At 49.5% G+C, this 22,461-nt stretch overlaps 2 protein-coding genes across 3 annotated transcripts in view; one reads left to right on the top strand and one right to left on the bottom strand.

The window, feature by feature from the left end:
- COL4A2 (collagen type IV alpha 2 chain) overlaps nt 1–4,408 on the top strand; it is a 201,294-nt gene extending 196,886 nt beyond the window's left edge. For both annotated transcript variants that reach the window (XM_066380564.1, XM_066380563.1), the window contains exons 47-48: nt 960–1,246; nt 3,343–4,408. In XM_066380564.1, the coding sequence (XP_066236661.1) occupies nt 960–1,246; nt 3,343–3,600 (545 nt within the window). In that variant the 3' untranslated portion in view covers nt 3,601–4,408. The remainder of the gene's footprint in view (nt 1–959; nt 1,247–3,342) is intronic.
- Nucleotides 4,409–10,652: 6,244 nt separating this feature from the next.
- The window catches only part of RAB20 (RAB20, member RAS oncogene family), a 37,372-nt gene continuing 25,563 nt past the window's right edge, over nt 10,653–22,461 (bottom strand). Inside the window, exon 2 of the mRNA XM_066383574.1 lies at nt 10,653–11,686. Within this exon, the coding sequence (XP_066239671.1) occupies nt 11,154–11,686 (533 nt within the window). The 3' untranslated portion in view covers nt 10,653–11,153. The remainder of the gene's footprint in view (nt 11,687–22,461) is intronic.

Here is a 22,461-nt window from a genome sequence, read left to right as displayed (position 1 = left end):
TGGCTCCTCTCTGCCTGGAGGCCACACGCTGCCCCACCTCCTCTTGCTGTTCGCCCCACGTTCTGTAAATAGCCAGGCTTGGGCCATGAGGACCTGGGGGTCACATAGAACCCCCAGGAAAATGGCTATGTGGCTAGGTGTGCTCGGATTTATTCAAGTAAGCCTGGTTACCAAGAAGAATTAAAATGACTTAAAAGCACACAGAAAATGGAGCAAGCACACATTCAAAGCTGGGACTTGGGGTGGGGGGTGCCTTAGACTGTGGTGTTTGTGGTGGGAAACCCACCACGCTGAACCCTGATGATTTGTACACGTTTCTGGCTCTATGTCTACTTCCATGATAAAGTTTTTAAAAAGTAGGGCAAAGCAAGTAAAGATGAGGGCCGAAAGAGCAGGGCCAGGGCCACAGCCACGGTGCTGACAGGTGTGCTGAGCGTGGAGCCCACAGTTGGCTCTGAGCATGGGAGCAGTCAGTCAGTGGGAGAGGGAGTCCAGCTCAACTGAGTGATTCGCTCTGGCCAGAAGAAAAGGTTCATTTTTTACACAGAAGCAGTAGTTACTGTATTTGCAGGTGGAAGTAACGGGCCAGAGGTACTCCTGGGAGGGCGCCGGGAGGTGTGAGGAGCTAGGCCCTCATTTTGGATGCCATCAGGGTTTCCTAGGGCTGGTGCTTTGGACCCGCCAATGTGGGCCTCACCCAGGGTGCCGTTCGTAAGGACGCTGCTCCCTGCTGACTTAGGTTGGTCCAGAGGTGTGTGTGAGAACTCCTGGAAGGGCAGAGCTAAAATGCCAGTGTAGTCTTTCTCACAAAATATGGGAATTGGCTTGGTCCCCCAGTGCGCAGCGGAGCCCCTCCCAGTGGTCACGGGGGCAGGTTCCTGACCGGGGCCCTCCCAGGCCTGGCCACGCCAGGAGGGAGCATCTTCCCTGCCGTACTCAGCTGTGCCCACCCTCCGCAGGCCTGGCGGGCTCCTGCCTGGCTCGGTTCAGCACCATGCCTTTCCTGTACTGCAACCCTGGGGACGTCTGCTACTACGCCAGCCGGAACGACAAGTCCTACTGGCTCTCCACCACCGCCCCACTGCCTATGATGCCTGTGGCCGAGGACGAAATCAAGCCCTACATCAGCCGCTGCTCTGTGTGCGAGGCGCCTGCTGTCGCCATAGCAGTCCACAGTCAAGACGTCTCCATTCCCCACTGCCCAGCCGGATGGCGCAGTTTGTGGATCGGATATTCCTTCCTCATGGTATGTGGCACTTGCCAGTGCTCTCTCAGAACGTGGAACCAGGTAGAAATCTGGTTCAGCTCCCCAACCACAGCCTGGCTGGGGAAGCAGCAAGAGCAGCTGTGGGAGTAATTGATGGCACTCCTTCCGGTGGTGCACTGCCCAGGGCACCTGGCCTGGGGGCGCACCCACCCAGAGGGGACCCTTTAATTTGCCACCATGCCTTTGTAATTAGGGTAAATTTGGCTTGTTTTCTATCTATCTTCCTAGGCAAAATGCTAAAGGTAAATCTCTTCTGGTTTATCTCAAGCCTAAATGTAGAGAAATTTATCTAGAATCCTAAGATCTCATGTAGAATCTATCTAGAACCTAGAATGCCTTCAAGAAACATCCATTAACTGATTTGTTTAAAAACAGATGTATGTATACTGATGAGGGAAATCCTGGGATACTAGTGTCAGATCGCCTTTGGGTATAAAATCAAGAATTCCTAGTTTCAGCCAGCTCCTGGTTAGCTTAACATTAAGGGAAGTGACTACCCCATGACGGCATCTCTGAGAACTTTCCTGCTAACTGCACCACTGTAGAGCGAAAGGAAACTCCAGTGGGGGTAGTGGATCTTGTTTCATTTATATGTCATAACTCTAGCTACAGTGACTACGTTTCCAAGCTGTTAAATATTTTATAAACTCCATTAATAACATAATACATAAATTGATGCGCAGAAACTCAGAGCCCTTACTTGGCCAGCTGGGCCCGGCTCTGAGGCTCCCAGCCTGGGGCTTCCTCCTGGCCCCATCAGCAGCCCCAGGGTACTCTGTGAGAGAGCCCTTCCCGGGGCCACGTGGGCAGCTCCCAGGCCTGGGGCTTGCTCCTGGCCCCTTCCGGCAGCCCCAGGGTACTCTGTGAGAGAGCCCTTCCCGGGGCCACGTGGGCAGCTCCCAGGCCTGGGGCTTCCTCCTGGCCCCATCTGGCAGCCCCAGGGTACTTTGTTAGAGAGCTCTTCCCGTGGGCAGCTCCCAGGCCTGGCCTCAGCGCTATCGACCGGAGGGGGTGAGGTGCCTCGTGAAGCTATGCCTGCTTCTCCCAGCCTATTTATAATAAACAAGAACACAGTAGCTCTGGGTTGGAAAGGCTTCTGCATCTTGTGAGCAGAAAACTTTTCGAAGGGTTTTGTGTCTTTCTGGCCCCTGCCCAAATACATCACAGGATGGCCTCTTTTGTTTCCAGCAAACTGAAGCTGAGATAGTCTTATTCTAAATTAACAGGTCCTGACGGGTTGTCAGGCACTCACCACACAAAGCTTGATCGACCAAGCCAAATAACACTTTTTTTGTATAGATTAGCTTTGATACCCAGGGGCCTACCATGAACCTTCACAGGCGCTAAACATGTTTGTGAAACAAAAAAAAGAGAACTTGAAAGTGGCAAAGAAAATTCTCTGTGACACTTATCCTGGTTTCCCAGCCAGCAGCTGGGATGTCATCCAAAGTGTCTGATTATTCATTAACAACTGTCTGAAAAATATTAATTACATGAGTAGTACATTTCGTTGTTGGAAGGTCAGCAAGTAGAGATTTTCCAAAAAGAAAGCTAATGAAAACCACTCATGCATACTGCCTTCCTCTTCATAAAGGTTAGCAGAGGAGGGGCAGGGAGGGGTCATTTTTTTGAGGGGGAGTGCTTATTTTTAACTTAACCTCAGATGCTGACCCACATCTGAATTTTATTTTTCCTTTAATCAAGTTAACATCTTGGCATCCCTTCTTCCAGGCAAATGCTTCCTCCTTTGAGTGGATGACGGGGAAGATGATTTTTTTGCCCCCAATGTAGTCAACTGTATCTGCTGATTATAACCTGCTTTTGCTTTTGTTCTAGTTGTCACTTAATAACAAACCAAGACTGTCCATTTATGCCCAGGAACCCTCCCCTGCAGCATGCCTGGTACCCAGCTCTGCTTTCTGCGTGCCACCCCCGTGTATTCGGACAAGCCTAGCAGTGGAGCCTATGCTGCAGGCAGTCCGCGTGGGCATTTAGGGGGAAAGTGCATCAGTTACAGCCCGTGCCAGGCTGTCCTCGGCAAGTGTGCTCACACCCTGCCCCTCTCTCCTCCGCAGCACACAGCCGCAGGGGATGAAGGTGGTGGCCAGTCACTGGTGTCACCAGGTAGCTGTCTGGAGGACTTCCGTGCCACACCTTTCATCGAGTGCAACGGAGGCCGTGGGACCTGCCACTACTTCGCCAACAAGTACAGCTTCTGGCTCACCACCATCCCCGAGCAGAGCTTCCAGGGCTCGCCCTCCAGCGACACGCTCAAGGCGGGGCTCATCCGGACACACATCAGCCGCTGCCAGGTGTGCATGAAGAACCTGTGAGGCGCCGGGTCCGCAGGGGCCGCCCCCGGACACACTTCTCTGCAGGGTGACATGAAGCTCGGGCGGCCACTTTGGTGCTTATTCTTAATTTATTACCTCAGGTGCTGACCCAAAAATTAATTTCACTTTTTTTTCTTTAAAAACCCACAAAAAGGCTACCAAAGGATTTCAGCACGAGCATTTATGCCCAATAGCCACGTGTCCTCCCTCCATAGGCGCTAGCCACTGTCCTATCAGACCGTACTGGACTATTCTGCGCTCTGTGTAGCTAACTTCTTAGTATGTACATGTATAGTCACAGCACTTTCAAACCTGCCGACAACCCACTTATTTAACTCACTTCACAGGGGTGGTATAGACAAATGAAGCCATACATGTAGCCCAAGGGCTCCTGAACTCGTCCCCACTGTCCCCACATGAGGGTCTCCTGGGAATGGGCCCGTCCCTGCCCTCTATGCCAACAGATGACAGCATGACCGTCTCCCAAATACTGTTGACGTGAGTTATCCTAACCCCCTCAAGGCCAAAACGACCCTGATAGTCACACACCAGCTATCATTCTTTCACCATATCCTTAGATCACTGGGCTTGGCAAAACTCACGTGAAACACACACCTTCTTTGTCAGCCAGGCTGCTTGACAGCAAACTCCGCACAGTCAGAGGTGGTGTTCCCGCACCCCGGGCCATCCTGGAGACGTTCCCTCCATTTTTTTTTTTTTTTTTTTTTTTGTGGTAAATTGTAATATCATGACTACTGTGTGCTCTAAAATGACTGTAAAATAAAAGTTGGTTTTGAACATTTTTATACCCCCAGTTGTTGACTGCCTGAATTTTCTCAAGTCTACAGAGCAGTGACCCCCAAGGCCCTGCATCTGGGCCCCGGGGCTTTTCTCTGGAGTTTGGTAGACTTGAGCCCAAGTCTGTGGTATTGTCATTCCGGTCTCAGGGAACTGTCTGTGTGTTTATATCGCATTCATGTTTACCCTAACCAGCACAGATGGCAATTAAGGGATAGGTACTTCACAGATGGACTTACCAAGTCATTCACTTCATCCCGACATACCGTCCCAAGTCAAATCTCAGCATTTCAAAAAAATAGTCTCTAAGACACATTTTTGGCTTTGATTTTTTTTCTGGGACCTGACTGGCCCTTGGGAACCCAACTCACAGAATTATTTTTTACTCTTTAAAACCCAATCTTGCCTGACCAGGTGGTGGAGCAGTGGATAGAGCGTCGGACTGGGATGCCAAGGACCCAGGTTCAAGACCCCGAGGTAGTCAGCTCAAGTGCGGGCTCATCTGGTTTGAGCAAAGCTCACCAGCTTGGACCCAAGGTCGCTGGCTTGAGCAAGGGGTTACTCAGTCTGCTGAAGGCCCACGGTCAAGGCACATATGAGAAAGCAATCAATGAACAACTAAGGTGTTGCAACGAAAAACTAATGATTGATGCTTCTCATCTCTCTCCATTCCCGTCTGTCTGTCCCTGTCTATCCCTCTCTCTGACTCTCACTCTGGCTCTGTAAAAAAAAAAACAAAAAAACAAAAAAAAAACAATCTTGTCTTAAACTTTTTCTAAGAATAATTTCCACCTAACAAAATAAGTATTCCACCTGATAATATTATTTGAAATAAATCAGCAGCTGTCTGCTTGCATTCCCTCAGACGCTACCAAGACAAGGAGTGTGCACAGGAGGGTTATTTAGGGACATGATTGCAGGGAATGGAGTGGGACCTGGACAGAGTGAATGTAGGAAGGAGGGCACCTTACTAAGGGAGCTACTGCCCTTGGCAGGTTAGGGCTTTATCCCACTTGGGACCCACTAAGGAAGACCAACCAAGAAGCCTCGGATTGTCCTGCCCACACACAGGAAAGGGACATTTTCGATCTCCAGGTCTTGCCCCCAGTAGTCAAGGGTTGCCTGAGACTGTCCATACTTACATGGCTGAGTGGGCTGCTATGGCATCCCAGGTGGAGGTGGAGAACCAGATGAAGCTGATGCAAGGTGGCTATACCTGTGCACAGCTGGTTTCCATAGCAACAGCTGTAGCAACAAATGGTTTAAGAGGCTGAGGCTAGGACTTCAAAGATGCCCAGCACAGCACCTCTTTGCAAAGCTTATAGAGGCAGCTATTTATTCTAGATTCCAATGTCCACAATTAAGGGAGCAGACACAAAGTTTGTCACATCCTGAAGACTGTGTCTGCTCGACTTGGTTTAGACTTGAGCTTCTGTGTGGTTCACCCTTCCAAGTTAGGTGCCAAGCCACAAAGGACAGGGCACAGGGGGCCAGCATCCTCATCAGCAAGACAGAGACCAGAGTATCTCCTAACACCCTCCCCACCTGCAGAATGCAGACTGACTGGCTCACAGAGCCCTGCCTCCCTTCCACGGCCAAGTTCAAGAACAAAGTGCAGCTGTGGAGACAGGCTCAGAAGCTGTGGGTCGTGCAATGGCATAAACTGGCTGTAAAACTAGAGCCATTTCATCACATGTACCGTTTCATCATATGGGGTCAGGGTCCAGCTTCTCTGCCACACAAGGGAGTGAAGGGGTGAGTGAGGCCACCAGAGGGTCAGGCCAAGGAGGTCTGTGAGTAGTGCCTTAGAGACACACTGTGCATCCTGGAGGTGACAGTGGCCCTCCCCAGGCCGGCCAGCCTCTGGGTGGGGTGGGGGAGGGGGGCACAGGCAGGACCTGCCCTGCCCACCTCACGGAGAAGCTAGTCTGACTAGCTCCCAGGAGATGGCTTCTAAGCCTACGTGACTTTTCTAGTGGAAACAACTGGATGAAGGGACAAAGTGAAGGTTGGCTCCTCTTGTCTTGGGCAGTGGGTGTCTGTTGGTTAGAGGCCTGAACAACCAAACCAATCTTGACAAAACAGAACGAACAGCCTGACCTGTGGTGGCGCAGTGGACAAAGGATCAACCTGGAATGCTGAGGTCATGGGCTCGAAACCCCGGGCTTCCCAGGTCAAGGCACATACGAAGAAGAAGTACGAGAGGATGCTTCCTGCTCCCCCGCCCCCACCTTTCTCTCTCTCTCTCTCTCTGCTTCCTAAAATCAATAAATAAAATCTTTAAAAACAAACAAAAAAAGGAAAAACAGAACAAACACAGCAGCAAACAGGATGAGGCCTCTGAGGCCGAGTCAGGTGTGCGGGCTGCCCTCCTCTGGAAGGTGAGGGCGAGACCCAGATGTGCGTCCCGTTCCGGTCACCAGCCAGCTCTGGCCTTAGACACACCCTTCCTTGCTCTGAGCTTCAGTCCTCACACCCTCAAACCAGGTGCCCCCCACATCCTCCCTGCTGAAGGAGGGGCTAGTCAACTCAAGGCCAATCCGGGGGCTGGAGGGACAGGGAGCAACACAGACTATCAGACTCAGCAGCCGCTTGCTCAGAAGGTCCTGCAAAGGGACATCCTCAGCCCCGCAGCTTTCAAAACAGACACACACGGAGACCAGGGCCAGCAGCACACGTGTGTTTCAGGGTCTAAGCTGCAGGCCCGGGAGCTCCACCCAGTTCTGACAGGGCAGGTCCAAAAGGTCCAGCTTTGAGAAGTGGGAGAACCAGAGACCACTCCAGACCACAGAGGACGTGCTGGGGGCAATAGGGTGGAGTAACATAAGGAGGGCAGGGAGGAGGGCCAAACTACCGAAAGTACAATCTGGGCCTCCCCAGCCACGCCTGGAGCAGACTTTGCCTCCAAAACAGTCCAAACACCTGGAGGCACCACACACTGGCTCTCAGACACATGTCCTAGGTTCCAAGGCTTTGCCTTCCTCAAAGTAATTAACAATTGACCCTTGAACAATACCGGTTTGAACTGTGCAGGTTAACTTATACACAGGTTGTTCCCAATAAATATGTACACTGCTGTAAATGTATTTTCTCTTCATTATAATTTTTTTTTTCCTGAAGTGAGAAGCAGGGAGGCAGACAGACTCCCGCATGTGTCTGACTGGGATCCACCCAACATATCCACCAGGGGGCAATGCTCTGCCCATCTGGGGTGTTGCTCCATTGCAACTGGAGCCATTCTAGTGCCTGAGGCAGAGGCTATGGAGCCATCCTCAGCGCCCGGGCCAACTTTGCTCCAATGGAGCCTTGGCTGTGGGAGGGGAAGAGAGAGATAGAAAGTAGAGAGGGAAGGCTGGAGAAGCAGATGCAGGGTGGAAAAGCAGATGGGCACTTCTCCTGTGCGCCCTGGCCGGGAATCGAACCCGGGACTTTCACCCGCCGGGCCAACACTCTACTGTTGAGCTAGATGGCCAGGGCTCTTCCTTATGATTTTTTAAATAACTTTCTTTTCTCTAACTTTATTGTAAGAGTAGGGCACACCATACATGTAACATACAAAATATGTGTTAATTATTTGTTATTGGTAAAATTTCTGGTCAACAGAAAGCCATTAAGTTAAGTTAGAAGGGAAATAGAAGCTATGTGCAGATTTTTGACTCTGTGGAGCTCAGTGCCCCTAACCCACACACTGTTCAAGGGTACAACTATAGCTGTCACCTCATAGTAGGCATGCTACGTAATCAGGGTCACCCCAGAGCATGGAGGTGAAGACACAAGTCTCACTTCCCCTTCTCTCTGGAGGACAAACACCATCTCTCTGATCCTGGCTATGAGCAAGCGGGCTCAGCTCTGCCATAGGGAAGCTGTATGCTGGGGGTGTGGTTGCCAGACATTGTGGGAGAGGGTTTTCCTGACACAGCGGACAGCTGTTTAAACCAGGATGTCAGGTTCAGAAAGGACAAAGCTATCCTTTTAAGAAGCCAGTCTAGCAGCCTGGGAAAAGGGGAACCATGGCTCATAGCACCTACATTACAACATACCCAACATCAAAACTTCCCTGGCCCTCCACCAGGCCCAGCGCCTCAAGGGCACCAGGAAACGTATAACCTTTGAGAAGGTTCTTATCTGTATGAGGATATTTTGGAACCCCAGGTGAAAATCTGCAGCAATGGCTCCAAATTCAGGCAGAGCAGGTTAACCCAGGGCTGTCTGTGACCCCCCAGCCCCAGGGCAGCTGCGTTTGCACTGAGGGAGGGAAGGAATGTTGGAGGGCACCAGCTCAAACCCACTTCCAGCAGAGAAATCCCCTCCACCAGTTGGCTCGGGCAGCTGAATGGCTTGAAGCTTCCCCGGAACTGACCTGGGTCCCTGGTCAGGAATGAGACCCATGAGCAGGTTCAGATCCAAGGACCAGTCCCCTTAACAAGAGAGGGCCTAGGCTGACATTTGAAGTCTGCTTGGAGCACAGCCCAGAGTGAAACCCATCTTTAGGGCAACAATAAAAAGTGAAATGCTTGGCCCTGACCAGTTAGCTCAGTAGTAGAGCATCAGCTCAGCATGTGGATGTCCCAAGTTCGATTCCCAGTCAGGACACACAGGAGAAGTGATCATCTGCTTCTCCACCCCTCCCTCTCCTTCTTCTCTCTTTCTCTCTCTCTCTCTCCCTCTCCCACAGCCATGGCTCCACCAGTTACAGCAAATTGGCCCCGGCACTGGGGATGGCTCCATGGCCTCTCCTCAGGCACTAAAATAGCTCAGTTGCCAAGCAACAGAGCAAAGGCCCCAGATGGGCCGAGCACTGCCTAGTAGGGGGCTTGCCGGTAGATCCCAGTTGGGGTGCATGCGAGTCTGTCTCTGTGCCTCCCCACTTCTCACTTAATAAAAATAATAATAATAATTTGTTTAAAAAAAAAAGCTTAAGTGTCATTGATGGACAATGTTTCATCCCTGGGAAACCCCCCCCATTCAGGGACACTAGATGAGGGTGCTCAGAGCTCCCAGCAGAAAGTCCACCATGGCCACAAAAAAATTTGTTTTGTATCTCAAAGACTGTATCAGAGGAAGGGGCCTTGAGAATGCAGTCAGCCAGTCCTGCCTTCAAGCATGAAATGACTTTTTCACGCCTTTTCCCCTCCATAGTGTTCAAAGACAAGCTCCCGGGTCTGCCTGGGTAACGTATTTCTTACCTGTGTCACTAACAAAGACGCATGTTCCAGAAAAGTGATACAACCTCTGCCCATACAATGGCAAATTAAACCAAATCGGTGGAAAGTAATCAGACTGATCCATTTCCACTTCTCAGTGGGCTAGGTGTGAAACAGAAACCTGAGACCCTGAGATTGTCTGCAGCCCAGGGCACCCTAGCTGAGGAGCCCCGGCCTCACCCGGAGGCGGGGCCCACGTCCTCTCCCCATCAGGCGCACTCAGCCGAGAAGGCCCGTGCTCGGGAGCAGAGGAGGCAGCTCTGGAGGGGCCCAGAAACTGAGATCATGGGAACTCAAAACATTACTGAACACCCTCCATATGCTGAACCCTACCCCCTAGTGTGATGAGATTTTTGAGGTGGGGTCTTTGGAAGGTCATGAGAGTAGGCCTCTATCACAGGGTTAATGCCCTTATAAGAAAAGAGAGACCAGAGGGCTCTCTCTCCTCCACCGCACTGACACACCGAGAAGGAGGCCATCTGCAAGGCAGGAAGACAGCCCTCACCAGACATAGAATCGGCCAGCACCTTGATGTGGGACTTCCAGTCGGCAGAACTGTGAGAAGTGCGTGTCTGCTGGTTAAGCCGCCCAGGCTGTATTTTGTTACAACAGCCAGAGCTGGCTGCGATACCCCTTTCCCAATCAGAGAGCCCCAAATCTGCCTTACATGCTCTCAATTAAATTTCTAAAAAAACAAAACCTATTGTCTCACAGCATCCCTGCCTTAGCATCTTCTAATAACAAAACAGCACATTCACCAGCCAGCAGAAACGGGGTTTCTGAGGAACTGCCTGGGTGACCTGCTGACCCAGCAGAACTCAGCAGAAACAGAGCTTTTAGTTTTGCTTCTATTATTAGAATTCACGTCATCAAGACAACTAGGCAAATGGGTTGGTCTAAATATTCTGGGATTTGTAAGGATTCAATGCAGCTTTTAGAGACAGAAGTATCTGAAGCTCATGAGCCATCTCTCCAAAGCCCCCAGCAAGGACTCCACCAGGGGCACAAATTAAGTCTAAATCAGCACGACCTCCATGCCAAAGTTCTTCTCAAGATTTCTTTTAATAATATGTGTAGTTCACGCTGCTTCAACCAATATAAAAACAGTGATTCCTGATTTTGTATAAATTAACATGTTAAGAATCATTATGATGCATCAGGATACAAGTTTCCAAATGACAGGACCAAAGATAAATCACAGTGAAGAGAAATGTCTGAGAACAACAAGTATAAAAGCCGTACAGGTGCTCAGACAGGCGCACACCCACCCAGGCAGCCTCTTGTCAGAGGCCAGGTGGTCGGGAAAGGATCAGCGAGGGGACAACAGTCTCCAGGAGCCCCGATCCTGCAGCTCTCCGCCTCCCGGCACAGCAACGCAGAGAGACGACGATTCACATTGACCTTCTCTTAATAGCTAGCTGTCATTTCCACTTGGGTCTTCTCCATGTGCAATCTATAGACAAACTCTTGACTTTCTGTGCTCCTGACCACGCTTGGCTTGGTCACACTCCTTGCCAAGTGTGTAAACTGGGAGTCAGGGGCCTCTGAGAGTCAGGCACAGCACCCAGATTTGGTCCGTCTGGGCGGCTTATAACGGGAGATATCCACGGTCTGCGGCGGCTCCTGGGCTCTCTGCCGCAAGATCACGGGCACCACCATGTCAAACAAGGTTTCAAACAGCAGGTCTACGTTGTGCCCGGTTTTGGCACTGGTCTCGAAGCACATCTGCTCAGCGGCCGGCATGTCCTTCTCATCCAGCATCTTGTACTTTAGGATCTTTTTATAAAATGCCACTGCCTCTGCCAGCTGCACCTGCTTGGGCACCGTGGGCGACACGCAGCCACCACCCGCCGGCCCGGGGCTGCATCCTTCCTTCTCCTGGCTCTCCGAGGCCCCCTCCTCACTGAGGTCCACCTTGTTCCCCACGACGGCGAAGAGGCAGTCGGTGTTGGCTGTGTCCGTCAGGCCCAGGAACCTGTCCTCCAGCTCCACCAGGCTCTGCGGGTGGTTCACGTCGTAGGTGAGGATGACAGCGGCTGCCCCCCGGCAGTACATGGAGCCAAGGCCGTGGAACTGCTCCCGCCCTGGTGTGGGAAAGGGAAAGAAAGACGTGGGTTATCTCCCCTCTCAGACTCACCCACCAACCACACCCCACGGGAACCCCCGGGAGGGACCATGGAACTGTCACCCCAAATGTAGGTGTGGCTGGAGCTGGACTGGGTTAAGACACTGGCATGCAAAAAGGAGTGACTGGTCCAGACCCCACAGGATCTAAGAGCACTGCCCTGCTCCTCTGGGGAGCGGCAGCCCCGCCCCCACCGCAAGCACTTCCCACACAGCCTACGCACACGCCGGAGTTCACCTCCAAGACCGAGAGGTCATCCCAAGCCCTACTTTCCTTCTAACTAACAATTGTATGGCTTGTTCCTATTTCTGCATTTTACAAAAAGGTGTTTAAGTAAAATGTTTCCACCATGGGTCTTGATGCGGGGTAACCCCACAGCACTGTAGTTGTCCTAACATGGCACCAAGCAAGCCGGCCTTCACATAGGCACACACAGCTCCCCAGCGCCCGGGTCCTGCTCCACCTCCAAGCCTTCTCAGCTCCTGTCCAGCTACCGGGGTGCAAGCCCACTGGTCAATCCACTTGACCTCTTGTCACTCCCAGGAGGCCCCTGATCCCCCTTTTGGGTTACTTTTAAGTCTCCTGTCAGTCTTGTCACACACACACACACACACACACACACACAGACCCACACCGCCACCACCTGCCCCTCACACCTCCCTCTGAGCTCTGGCTCACACACTTAGCACAATCTCAAGTTCACGCCTTGGTTATGCAGTTAATATATGTCTCTCTACTAGCAAGGAAGGCCGGACCATGTGGTTTTACTTACCCCTGTGTATTTGGTGCCAATAAAAGTGTTGAGTATGAATGTGTTGAGTAAGTGAAGCCACAAATTCCCCCTCCCATTTAAACACACACACACACACACACACACACACACACACACACACACACGGTTTCTTCTCTTATGTAAGATTTCTTTGTTTTGCAACAATTTGGTCTGATTTGCAAAATGGTAGAAGCCTCATTCATGTCAAAAGCTTCATTTATACCCGCACCCAGCATCTCAGCATCTCGACTCCTCACCTTTACTCTAAACTGCAGACTGAGGGGAAGAGGGAGGGGTGAGGGAGGAATCACTTCGATGTGTTAAACCACAAAGAAGTGAAAGTCCATCATACTTGAATACTTTTATTTCCTCCCGTTAAACCATTAGAAACCCTGTTAGAAGGCGCAGATCCCAGGTGAGCGGTCAGCCCAGCTGGCCCTCCTTTCATTAGGGTTGGTCCCCGGAGGCCAAACTGGACTAGTGCTTATGCCCCTGAGTTCTCACACATGGCCCCTTCCTTTCCCCTTCTCCAGTTCACTGTGTGAGGTGAGAGTGACTGACTCCACGAAGGGTGATTCATAAATATAAAACGGGGCCTCCTCCCAAAGCCGCCCTGGCCCAGGGTGAATCGGCCCTCCTTCTGCCATCCGCTCCCACACCCCTCGATGGCAGGAAGAGAAACCATCCTGGGCCCTGGCCGGTTCGCTCAGTGATAGAGCGTCGTCCCGGCGTGCGGGGGTCCCGGGTTCGATTCCTGGCCAGGGCACACAGGAGAAGCGCCCATCTGCTTCTCCACCCCCACCCCCTCTCCTTCCTCTCTGTCTCTCTCTTCCCCTCCCGCAGCCAAGGCTCCATTGGAGCAAAGATGGCCCGGGCGCTGGGGATGGCTCCTTGGCCTCTGCCCCAGGCACTAGAGTGGCTCTGGTCACAATAGAGCGACGCCCTGGAGGGGCAGAGCATCGCCCCCTGGTGGGCAGAGCATTGCCCCTGGTGGGCGTGCCGGGTGGATCCCGGTCGGGCGCATGCGGGAGTCTGTCTGACTGTCTCTCCCCGTTTCCAGCTTCAGAAAAATACAAAAAAAAAAAAAAGAAAAAGAAAAACCATCCTGGGCCCAGGCTCTCTGGCACATCCATGCTCCCAGGAGGAGCTCAGGAGGGCCTTCTGAATTCACAGCCCTCCTCAGTTTGCTTGCTGATGCTCACACGGTCCCCTGGAGCGTTAACTGTATTTCTAGGATGGCTTCGACAGCTTCTCTCCCTAACTGGAATCGGAATCTGTTTCCGATGAGATTCTGTGACTACCTGCAGTTTTCAGCTTGGGCTACAGAGCCCAGCTGCTGACTACAGTGGGAACAGAACTTGGAGGTCCATGACCTTGAAAGGAAAAATTTAGCATTTCCTTCTCTTATACATATTGGCAACAAACCAGAAATTATGTTAAGGAGCAACACCGTGGCTTTGTCACCTATAGAAATAACAAAGGCTTTCAATTTCACATTACAGCTGTCACCGTATCATCAGGTGTTTATGCATATCACCACCTTAAAATCACAACAGCTATTAGACCTGCCCTTAGTAAGGAAGCCTGGTCTTCTGAAAACACTTTGCATTTTCGTGCATGCATCTAACTATAGTATTCAGAGAAGGATCATGCGCTCGTACAACTTGGGTACCAAAGGATCCTTGACACAAAAGAAATGAAGACCCCTTGGTCTATGAGTCTTTGGCACGTGGATTAATGGCATGATACCTACACACATATATTTGTATAAAATATAGTGTCCTTTGCCAGTAAACAACTGCTTGCAGCCAAATGGCCAAGAATCACAAACATGTTCCACCCTAATCATTCTGAAACGGCCACATTCTGACACGGGCCAGGCAGCGCTGCCTCATTAGGGGGCAGGCTGGTGGCCCCCCAGGGCCAACCCTGGAGAGAGCCACCTGCAGAGAAAGACACCACGTCCTGGGAGAAGGGCCCCGTATGGACGTACACCTGACAGCTGTTCTCTCCCTTACCCAGAGCCAGACAAAGCCAGGGCCCCCTGCCTCTCCAAAAACCCCAAGTGCTTCCTCAAACCATCTGATGGTGAAGGCATGACGGAGAGACAGAAGCCCACAGGTTGGACAGGAGCTGGAGGGATGTGTCCTGCCCTGCAGGGACCCTGAAAGTGAGAGTAAAGTGCTAGCTTACAACCTCCAGGCTCACACACCCCACCCCCCAAGGCTGGGAAGGGGCCGGCCTGCTGACCAGCAGCATGCACTCCGGAATTCCTCACCTGCAGAACAAGATTCCTCTCCTTGAGCACAGCCATAGCAGGTCAGCCCTAAACCTGATAATCTAATTATAAATCTCATGTCAAATTCACGGTATGTCAACAGCCAGACATAAAACAGTCTTCTTACATCTCTTTGTGGACCCCCATGGAAGAAGATGATCAAGACATCTCTACCACTAGCAATAACAATTGTTAGTTAAGACAAAGAAAAAAAAAGAAACACTTCCCCATCATTACCGCCTCGCTGGGACTTTTCTTTCAGGCACTAATCATATATATGGCCTCGTCTAAAAATGTTACCAGCTCCCGCCCACTACATTTCCCAAGGGAGTGATCAAGGGAAGATAAGGAGCATTCCAGTTACCCTGGGAGGATTTTTTTCCAAGTCTGTTACATAGTTCACCGAGGACAAAAAGGCAACTGTGTTCCTGCCTATGCCTAAAATAGTTCTCCTTTCCAGATAAAAATGTCTGATTTGCTTTTTTAAAAAAACTAAATAAGTAATAATACAACCCAAAGAGAAATCATAATAACTAAAGAAAGTAGGAACTGAAGAATCCCATATGCTAGCCTGAAAAGAGAGTAAGTAGAAGTTGCTGTTTAAATCACATAAGCTCAGGCCTGACTTGCAGTGGCGCAGTGGATAAAAGCGTCGACCTGGAACGCTGAGGTCACCAGTTCAAAACCTGGGCCTTTCCTGGTCAAGGCACATATGGGAGTTGATGCTTCCTGCTCCTCCCCCCCCCCTTCTCTCTCTCTCTCTCTCTTCTCTAAAATGAATTTAAAGAAATTAAATTCATTTAACTTCTGTTGTCCACCCATTAATACAAGAGAAACTGAGGCACAGGAAGCGGCCCACAGAAGAATGGAGAAGTCCAGCGCCAGGACACTGTCCCAGAGACCAGGTGGTCTGTAGTATAATGATCTATAAAGAGCCCAACTCTAGAGATGGATTGCCTGCATCAAATCCTCACAATGTGTCCTTGGGCTAGTCATTTAACTCTCTATGCCTCAGTTTCTCATCACCAAGATGTAGACAGTACCCACCGAAGGGTGGTTGTGACACCAGAACTAATTCATACAGGTAAGCTACCTAGAACTGTGCCTGGTAGGTGTTACACCCTGTCTACACATTTGTTACATGAATCGCAAATTAAATTCCATCCAAACCTAAAGATAGACTCCTCCACCCCGGGACCACGTATTGTGTGTCTCTTCATCAGCACATTTACAAACTCCCAGAGCCTGCCGGTCACTTCTACAGCCGCCCAATCTCCTACATCTCTTATTTTTACGAGGCTTACTTTCGGAGGATGACCTTCCCCCCAGTTCTGAGGGCACTGTATAGTGTGGCCACTCTACACTGCGTCAGGAGAAACGGCCTGAAATGCTACCTGGGAAGTGGGTTTAGTTCTATTTTGTACAGTTTGATGAGTTTTGACTAAAGTTTACAGTCACTGGCAAGATCTAGAACATTCCACCTGCTTGTATGTGTTTCCAAACGGATAGTGAACCTGGTTAGAGGATGGTCCGCGGAAACAACTGCCTTCCGGAAATGTTCGCAAAGAAGAGACGTTGAAACTCCTTTGGTGAAATCGGAAAGAGCAGTGAGTCTTCCCAGGGAGATGAAAGGAGCTGGCTGTGGGGCCAGCACTGGGGACGTGCAAAGGCCCCGCGGTGCATGAACACTGAAGAGGCCACGGGCAAGGGCGCTTGGTCTGAGACCCTACCGTTCATGCAGAGGTTCCTGCAAATGAGGGGGGAGTCTGCCACCACCCAACACCTGTGGGCAGGGCTCATTTTATGTGTCACCTCAGCCAGGCTATGGTGCCCAGCTGTGTGGGCCCACTAGTCTAGATGTTGCCATAAAGTTGCTTTCCAGATGTGATTAATATCTGCAATCAATTGACTGTAAGTAAAGCTGACTACCCTCCCCAATGTGGGTGGGCCTCATCCAATCAGATGAAGACTAGGAGGAGACTGAGCCAAGGGTAGGAGACGGTGAGGGGAGGGGGAGGAGGGGAGAGGTGGAATAAATGGCAAAGGAAGGAGACTTGGCTTGGGGTAGTGAACACACAGTACAGGGTACAGACAGATGCTGTGTTGTGGACTTGCGCACCGGGAACCTATATAATTTTGACAACCAGTGTCACCTCAGTAAATTCAGTAAAAAAGGGGTGTGGAGGGGGAGACTGAGTTTCCTGGAGAAAAGGGAATTCTGGGCCCAGACACAACCTGAGTTATAAAAAATCCTGCCTGAGTTTCCCGCCTGCTGAATCCTGCCTGAGTTTCCCGCCTGCTGCCCTACAGGTTTCGAACTCAAGACTGCAACATGGGCTCTTGGGCAAGTCTGCAGCCTGCCCTACTGGTTTCAGACTCGCCAGCACCCAGTCATGTGAGCCAGTTCCTCTCTCCCTCCATCAGTCTCAATCCCTCTCTCTCCCCCTTTCTGGCTCGCTCACTCTCTTTATATACACATCCACATCCTACCGGTTCTGTGCCTCTGGGGAAGCCTGACTAACACACGTGGAGCTCCTCACTTGTTTCTGCAGGAATCATCCCTCTGGGACTGTGGCTGCCGCTGAAGCCTGTCTCAGCAGCCCGCCCGCCTCTGGCTTCTCCCTGTCTCCACGGAGCAGTGCCTCCGTGGAGCCCCTCCCCACAGAGGCCTGGGACACCGTAGCCCACCGCACATCCTGCAGGCAGTCCTCCGTGCCTCACAGCTGGGTCACACTCCCTGTCCCTACCCTAGTGCACCACACCGCAGTGAGTGTGAGGCCACGCCTCTCAGCCAAACTGGCCACCAGCTCCACAGGAAAGAGGGGAAGTGACCTGAAAGGGGCTTTTCAGCAACCACAAGTATCACTTTGACCCAAACTGGTTACTTCTTCATAAAGAATCCCTTGTCCAGCCTCCTCACTAGCCTGACCAGTTCTCTTTCTAAGTGAAGAGTCAGGAAAACCTCCTGCCACAAAATTCCTGGCACCTCCTAGTTGGCTTCAAAGTAAAGCGTAAACTCCACAAAAGTGCATAGGTCCTCTCCTGCCGGATTTTCAACAGCCTAATGGAAACCATAGGAATGCTGATTTCCAAAATAGATATCTAGCAACATCTTTTATTAGGGTGGGGTGAGCACAGCATAGGGAGATGGGGAATGAATGAGGAATAAATTTAGATTTTTTTCTTGAGTTTTAAGTTATCTCCTTTTTTCCTCTATTTTTTATTCTTGTTTTTGTCCTATAAAATAAACTTTTTTTTTTTTTTTTTTACAGAGACAGAGTAAGAGAGAGGGATAGACAGGGACAGACAGACAGGAATGGAGAGAGATAAGAAGCATCAATCATTAGTTTTTCATTGCATGTTGCAACACCTTAGTTGTTCATTGATTGCTTTCTCATATATGCCTTGACCGCGGGCCTTCAGCAGACTGAGTAGCCCCTTGTTGGAGCCAGCAACCTTGGGTCCAAGCTGGTGGGCTTTTGCTCAAACCAGATGAGCCCACGCTCAAGCTGGTGACCTCGGGGTCTCGAACCTGGGTCCTCTGCATCCCAGTCCGATGCTCTTTCCACTGCACCACTGCCTGATCAGGCTAAATTTAATTTTAAAAGAAGAAGTCTTTCATAACAGATTAAAATTATGTGATAGAAAAAAGGGAAGATTTCCCCTCTACTGGGTATCTACCCCCAAAACTCAAAAACATTGGTACATAAAGACACATGTGCCCTGGGCCCTGGCCAGTTTGCTCAGTGGTAGAGGGTTGGCCCAGCATGTAGGAGTCCCAGATTCAATTCCCGATCAAGGCACATAGGAGAAGCGTCTATCTGCTTTTCCACCTTTTCCCCTCTCACTTCTCTCTCTCTCTCTTCCCCTCCTGCAGCCATGGCTTGACTGGAGCGAGTTGGCCCCAGGCTCTGAGGATGGTTCCAGGGCCCCTGCTTCAGGTACTAAGAGCTCAGTTGCTGAGCAATGAAGCAACGCCCCAGATGGGCAGAGCATCACCCCCTAGTGGGCTTGCCCAGTGGATCTAGGTCAGGGCACATGTGGGAGTCTGTCTCTCTGCCTCCCCTTCCTCTCACTGAAAAATAAAATAAAAAATAAAAAAAGACACATATGTACCTCCATGTCTATTGAAGCATTATTCACAGAGGCCAAGACATGGATACAACCAAAGTGTCCCTCAATAGAGGATTGGATAAAGAAGATGTGGTACATATATGCAATAGAATACTACTCAGCCATAAGAAATGATGACATAGTGTCATTTATGACAACATGGATGGACCTTGAGAACATTATACTGAGTGAAATAAGTAAATCAGAAAAAGCTAAGAACTGTATGATTTTATACATAGGTGGAACATAAAACTGAGACTTATGGAGTGAAGTGGTTACCAAAGGGTGGGGGATGTGAAAGAAGGGAGAGAGGTGGGGGGAAGGGTGTAAAGAGGGACAAATATAAGGTGACGGAAAATGATTTGACTTTGGGTGATGAGTATACAACATAATCAACTGTTCAAATGCTATAGAAATGTTTACCTGAAATCTATGTACTCTTGTTGATCAATGTCACCCTGTTCAATTTAATTTTCTAAATTAAAAAAAAGGAAAAGGAAAAAAGGGGGGATTTCTAAAGTCTCCCACCACCTGTGTGGGCTGAGTGGTGGTCCCAAAGATACATCCAGACCCTCATCCTCAGAAACTGTAAAAAGAACCTGATTTGGGAATAGGGCTGTAATCAAGGGGTAATCAAGTTGAGATGAGGTCACAGAGTGCAACCTAATCCTTATAATAAGAGGAGACACACAGAGACAGCCACACACAGGGATGACACTGTGAAGGCAGAGGCAGAGATTGGAGTGATGCCTTCACAAGCCAGGGAACACCAGCAAGCACCAGAAGCTAGGGGAGGGGCATGGGACAGATTGCTACAAAAGCCTTCAGAGGGAAAAACCTGGCCTTGCCGACACCTTGACTTCAGACATCTTCCCTCAGAACTGCGAGAGAATAAAATTTCTATCCCACTGTGTGGAACTTTGTTATGACAGCTGCAGGAAACTCATACTCCACTAAGGCATGAATTGGGCTGCAAGCCCATGGCCTCCTCATTCATGGATACCAAAGTCATGAATTGAACAAGAACTATGTCCACGTGAAGGGGTCAGACTGCCAAAAGAAACGTTTGCTTCCTTCCCCTCAGCACTTTCTCTCCCGTCTACCAGCAGAAGAAAAAGCTACATACTTATGAACTTCAATGAACCACACTGGACAAACTGATAAGGATGGCTCAAAGAACACTGAACTCAAATACCCACTCTCAGATGAACAGTCATCCGCCATCGCCTGAGCCAAAGTCAGAAATCTGCTTACTTCTGGAAACAAGTCATAAATTGCAAAGCTAAGTACACATGGACAGAAATGTCTAAAACTGCTCATTGGTTCTAATTCAACCTGCTGCCTTTTAGAAATGACCTTCACCCTCTAATCTGATTTACACAAGAAGAAATGAAGCATCTAAATCCAGCTGATTACTTTCTTAAGAAATACCAGGGGTGATGGGAATGCAGCATAATCAAATGTCAAAATAACCTAGAGATGTCTTCTCTGAACATATGTACCCTGATTTATCAATGTCACCCCATTAAAATTAATAATAAAAAAAGATAAGTAAAAAAAAGAAAAGAAAAAAAATACCAAGAGGAAAAGATGGTACCCACTGAAAAAGATATCATAGAAATACTAATGAATTATCCAGTCAAAGAAGCAGTAAATTAGCTGCATCTTGAGAGAGGAGGCTGTCACACGTGCTCTTGTGAAAAGTACAGGTGCCCCAAAATGGACAGGTAACTTCAGGGTGACCGACTGAGTTCCCTCCATGTAAAGAGCTCCACCCTCATCAAGCAGACAAAACAGGACCAGGTGCTGATTTGGATGTATGCCAGTCTAGCTCTTAAAGTGAGTGCTCTGAATGTTAATAACTTTTCCAATAGTTAAAACTTTTCCAGCACTTCCTACTTCCAGGCACTGCACCAAGCCCTTTACAGGGTCAGTCACTTAGTTCCCACCCACCCTGGGGGCACCGCTGCAGCATTTTCATCCGAGGCCTGACGGAAAATGCCGACAGAGAAACAATGGCTGGCCATGGACACACAGGCAGCCAGGGTCAAGGCAGGACTTGAACCTCAGAGGTCAGGGTCCAGAGTTCCCATTCCTGAGCTAAGCTTCAAGTCCTACCCTAAGATGGGCTGGATTCCAAAAGAGATTTCAAAATCTAAAAAAAAGAAAAAAAACAATGGAGTGGTTTCTGTTATAACTCTGTTATCAGAAGCTGAGCAGAAAGGCGAGATAAAAGGTGAGCAGAAGATGTCCTCCCAGTGGAACCAGCTCTCACAGGGACAGCTGTTTCCTCCCAGCAAGGCAGCAGTGCGGCGGGCTGAATGGATTGTTCACTGTTCTCACATGGTGGGAACGTTGTGTATGCCCACTGCTGGAGTCTATTAGGCACTTTCTGTCTACAGTCTTTCCTCGGCCTCACCAGCCCAGGGAAGAAATCACCCATCTCCTGGCTGAAGACCCTGAGACCAGCCACCTCCCACTGCACTGGCTAGGTTAGAGTCCCAGGATCGTGACCTGTCACCATAGCACAAACCAAACCTCATAAAAACAGTGCAAGGAAAAACTCTGAGACAACAGCCATCAGCTGGATATTAAAGAGGAGTTTAAACAGAAAAGAAAAAAAAATCCTAGCCCACAACATGAATGGGTGTTTTTTCATTTTGGTTTTTTGCTAGAAGGAAGACCTGAAATCTGAATACCAATCAATGAATTACAGACACAAAGGAGGTGATTAGATAACATTTTAAAGATAAGCTCATAATTAAAATCCAACTTAGTTGCTTATATTTATAGTTCCTTTAAAGATAAGCTCATAATTAAAATCCAACTTAGTTGCTTATATTTATAGTTCCTTTAATTTTGTTCTTAATAGTCTGTGACCATTAAAAGGGATTCAAAAGCTTCATGACATAGAGGAGGAAGATTACTCTTTCAGTCTGGGAAGCCCCCAACTCCCATCAGTAAGAAAATAAAAAACAGCATTGTGGGACTTAACTACCCGTCAGCAGGCAACTATTTAAGTGCAGCAGTCATCCAAACTCAAGCTTGTAAAATGAGATGTTTTTCCTTTTATAAATAAAGGAACCCAAACCGAAAATGATTTCCAACTACAGTAATAGAATAGCAACATCTAAGGAGAGAATAGTTAGTATTTCTTTTCTTTCTTTCTTTTTTTTTTTACACAGACAGAGAGTCAGAGAGAGGGATAGGTAGGGACAGACAGACAGGAATGGAGAGAGATAAGAAGCATCAATCATTAGTTTTTCGTTGTGACACCTTAGTTGTCCATTGATTGCTTTCCCATATGTGCCTTGACCGGGGGGCCACAGCAGACCGAGTAACCCCTTGCTCAAGCCAGCAACCTTGGGTCCAAGCTGGTGAGCTTTGCTCAAACCAGATGAGCCCGCGCTCAAGCTGGCAACCTCGGGGTCTCGAACCTGGGTCCTCTGCATCCCAGTCCGATGCTCTATCCACTGTGCCACCGCCTGGTCAAGCAAGAGAGAACAGTGCTTCAGAAAAATGAATTTATGTGCACATTTAAGTACATATACAATGAATGTTTACCTAAATC

This window comes from Saccopteryx leptura, chromosome 4, assembly GCF_036850995.1.
Source record: "Saccopteryx leptura isolate mSacLep1 chromosome 4, mSacLep1_pri_phased_curated, whole genome shotgun sequence".
NCBI classification, from domain to species: domain Eukaryota; kingdom Metazoa; phylum Chordata; class Mammalia; order Chiroptera; family Emballonuridae; genus Saccopteryx; species Saccopteryx leptura.
Note: the sequence above shows the minus strand (reverse complement) of the source record. Positions and strands in the feature narration are given on the sequence as shown.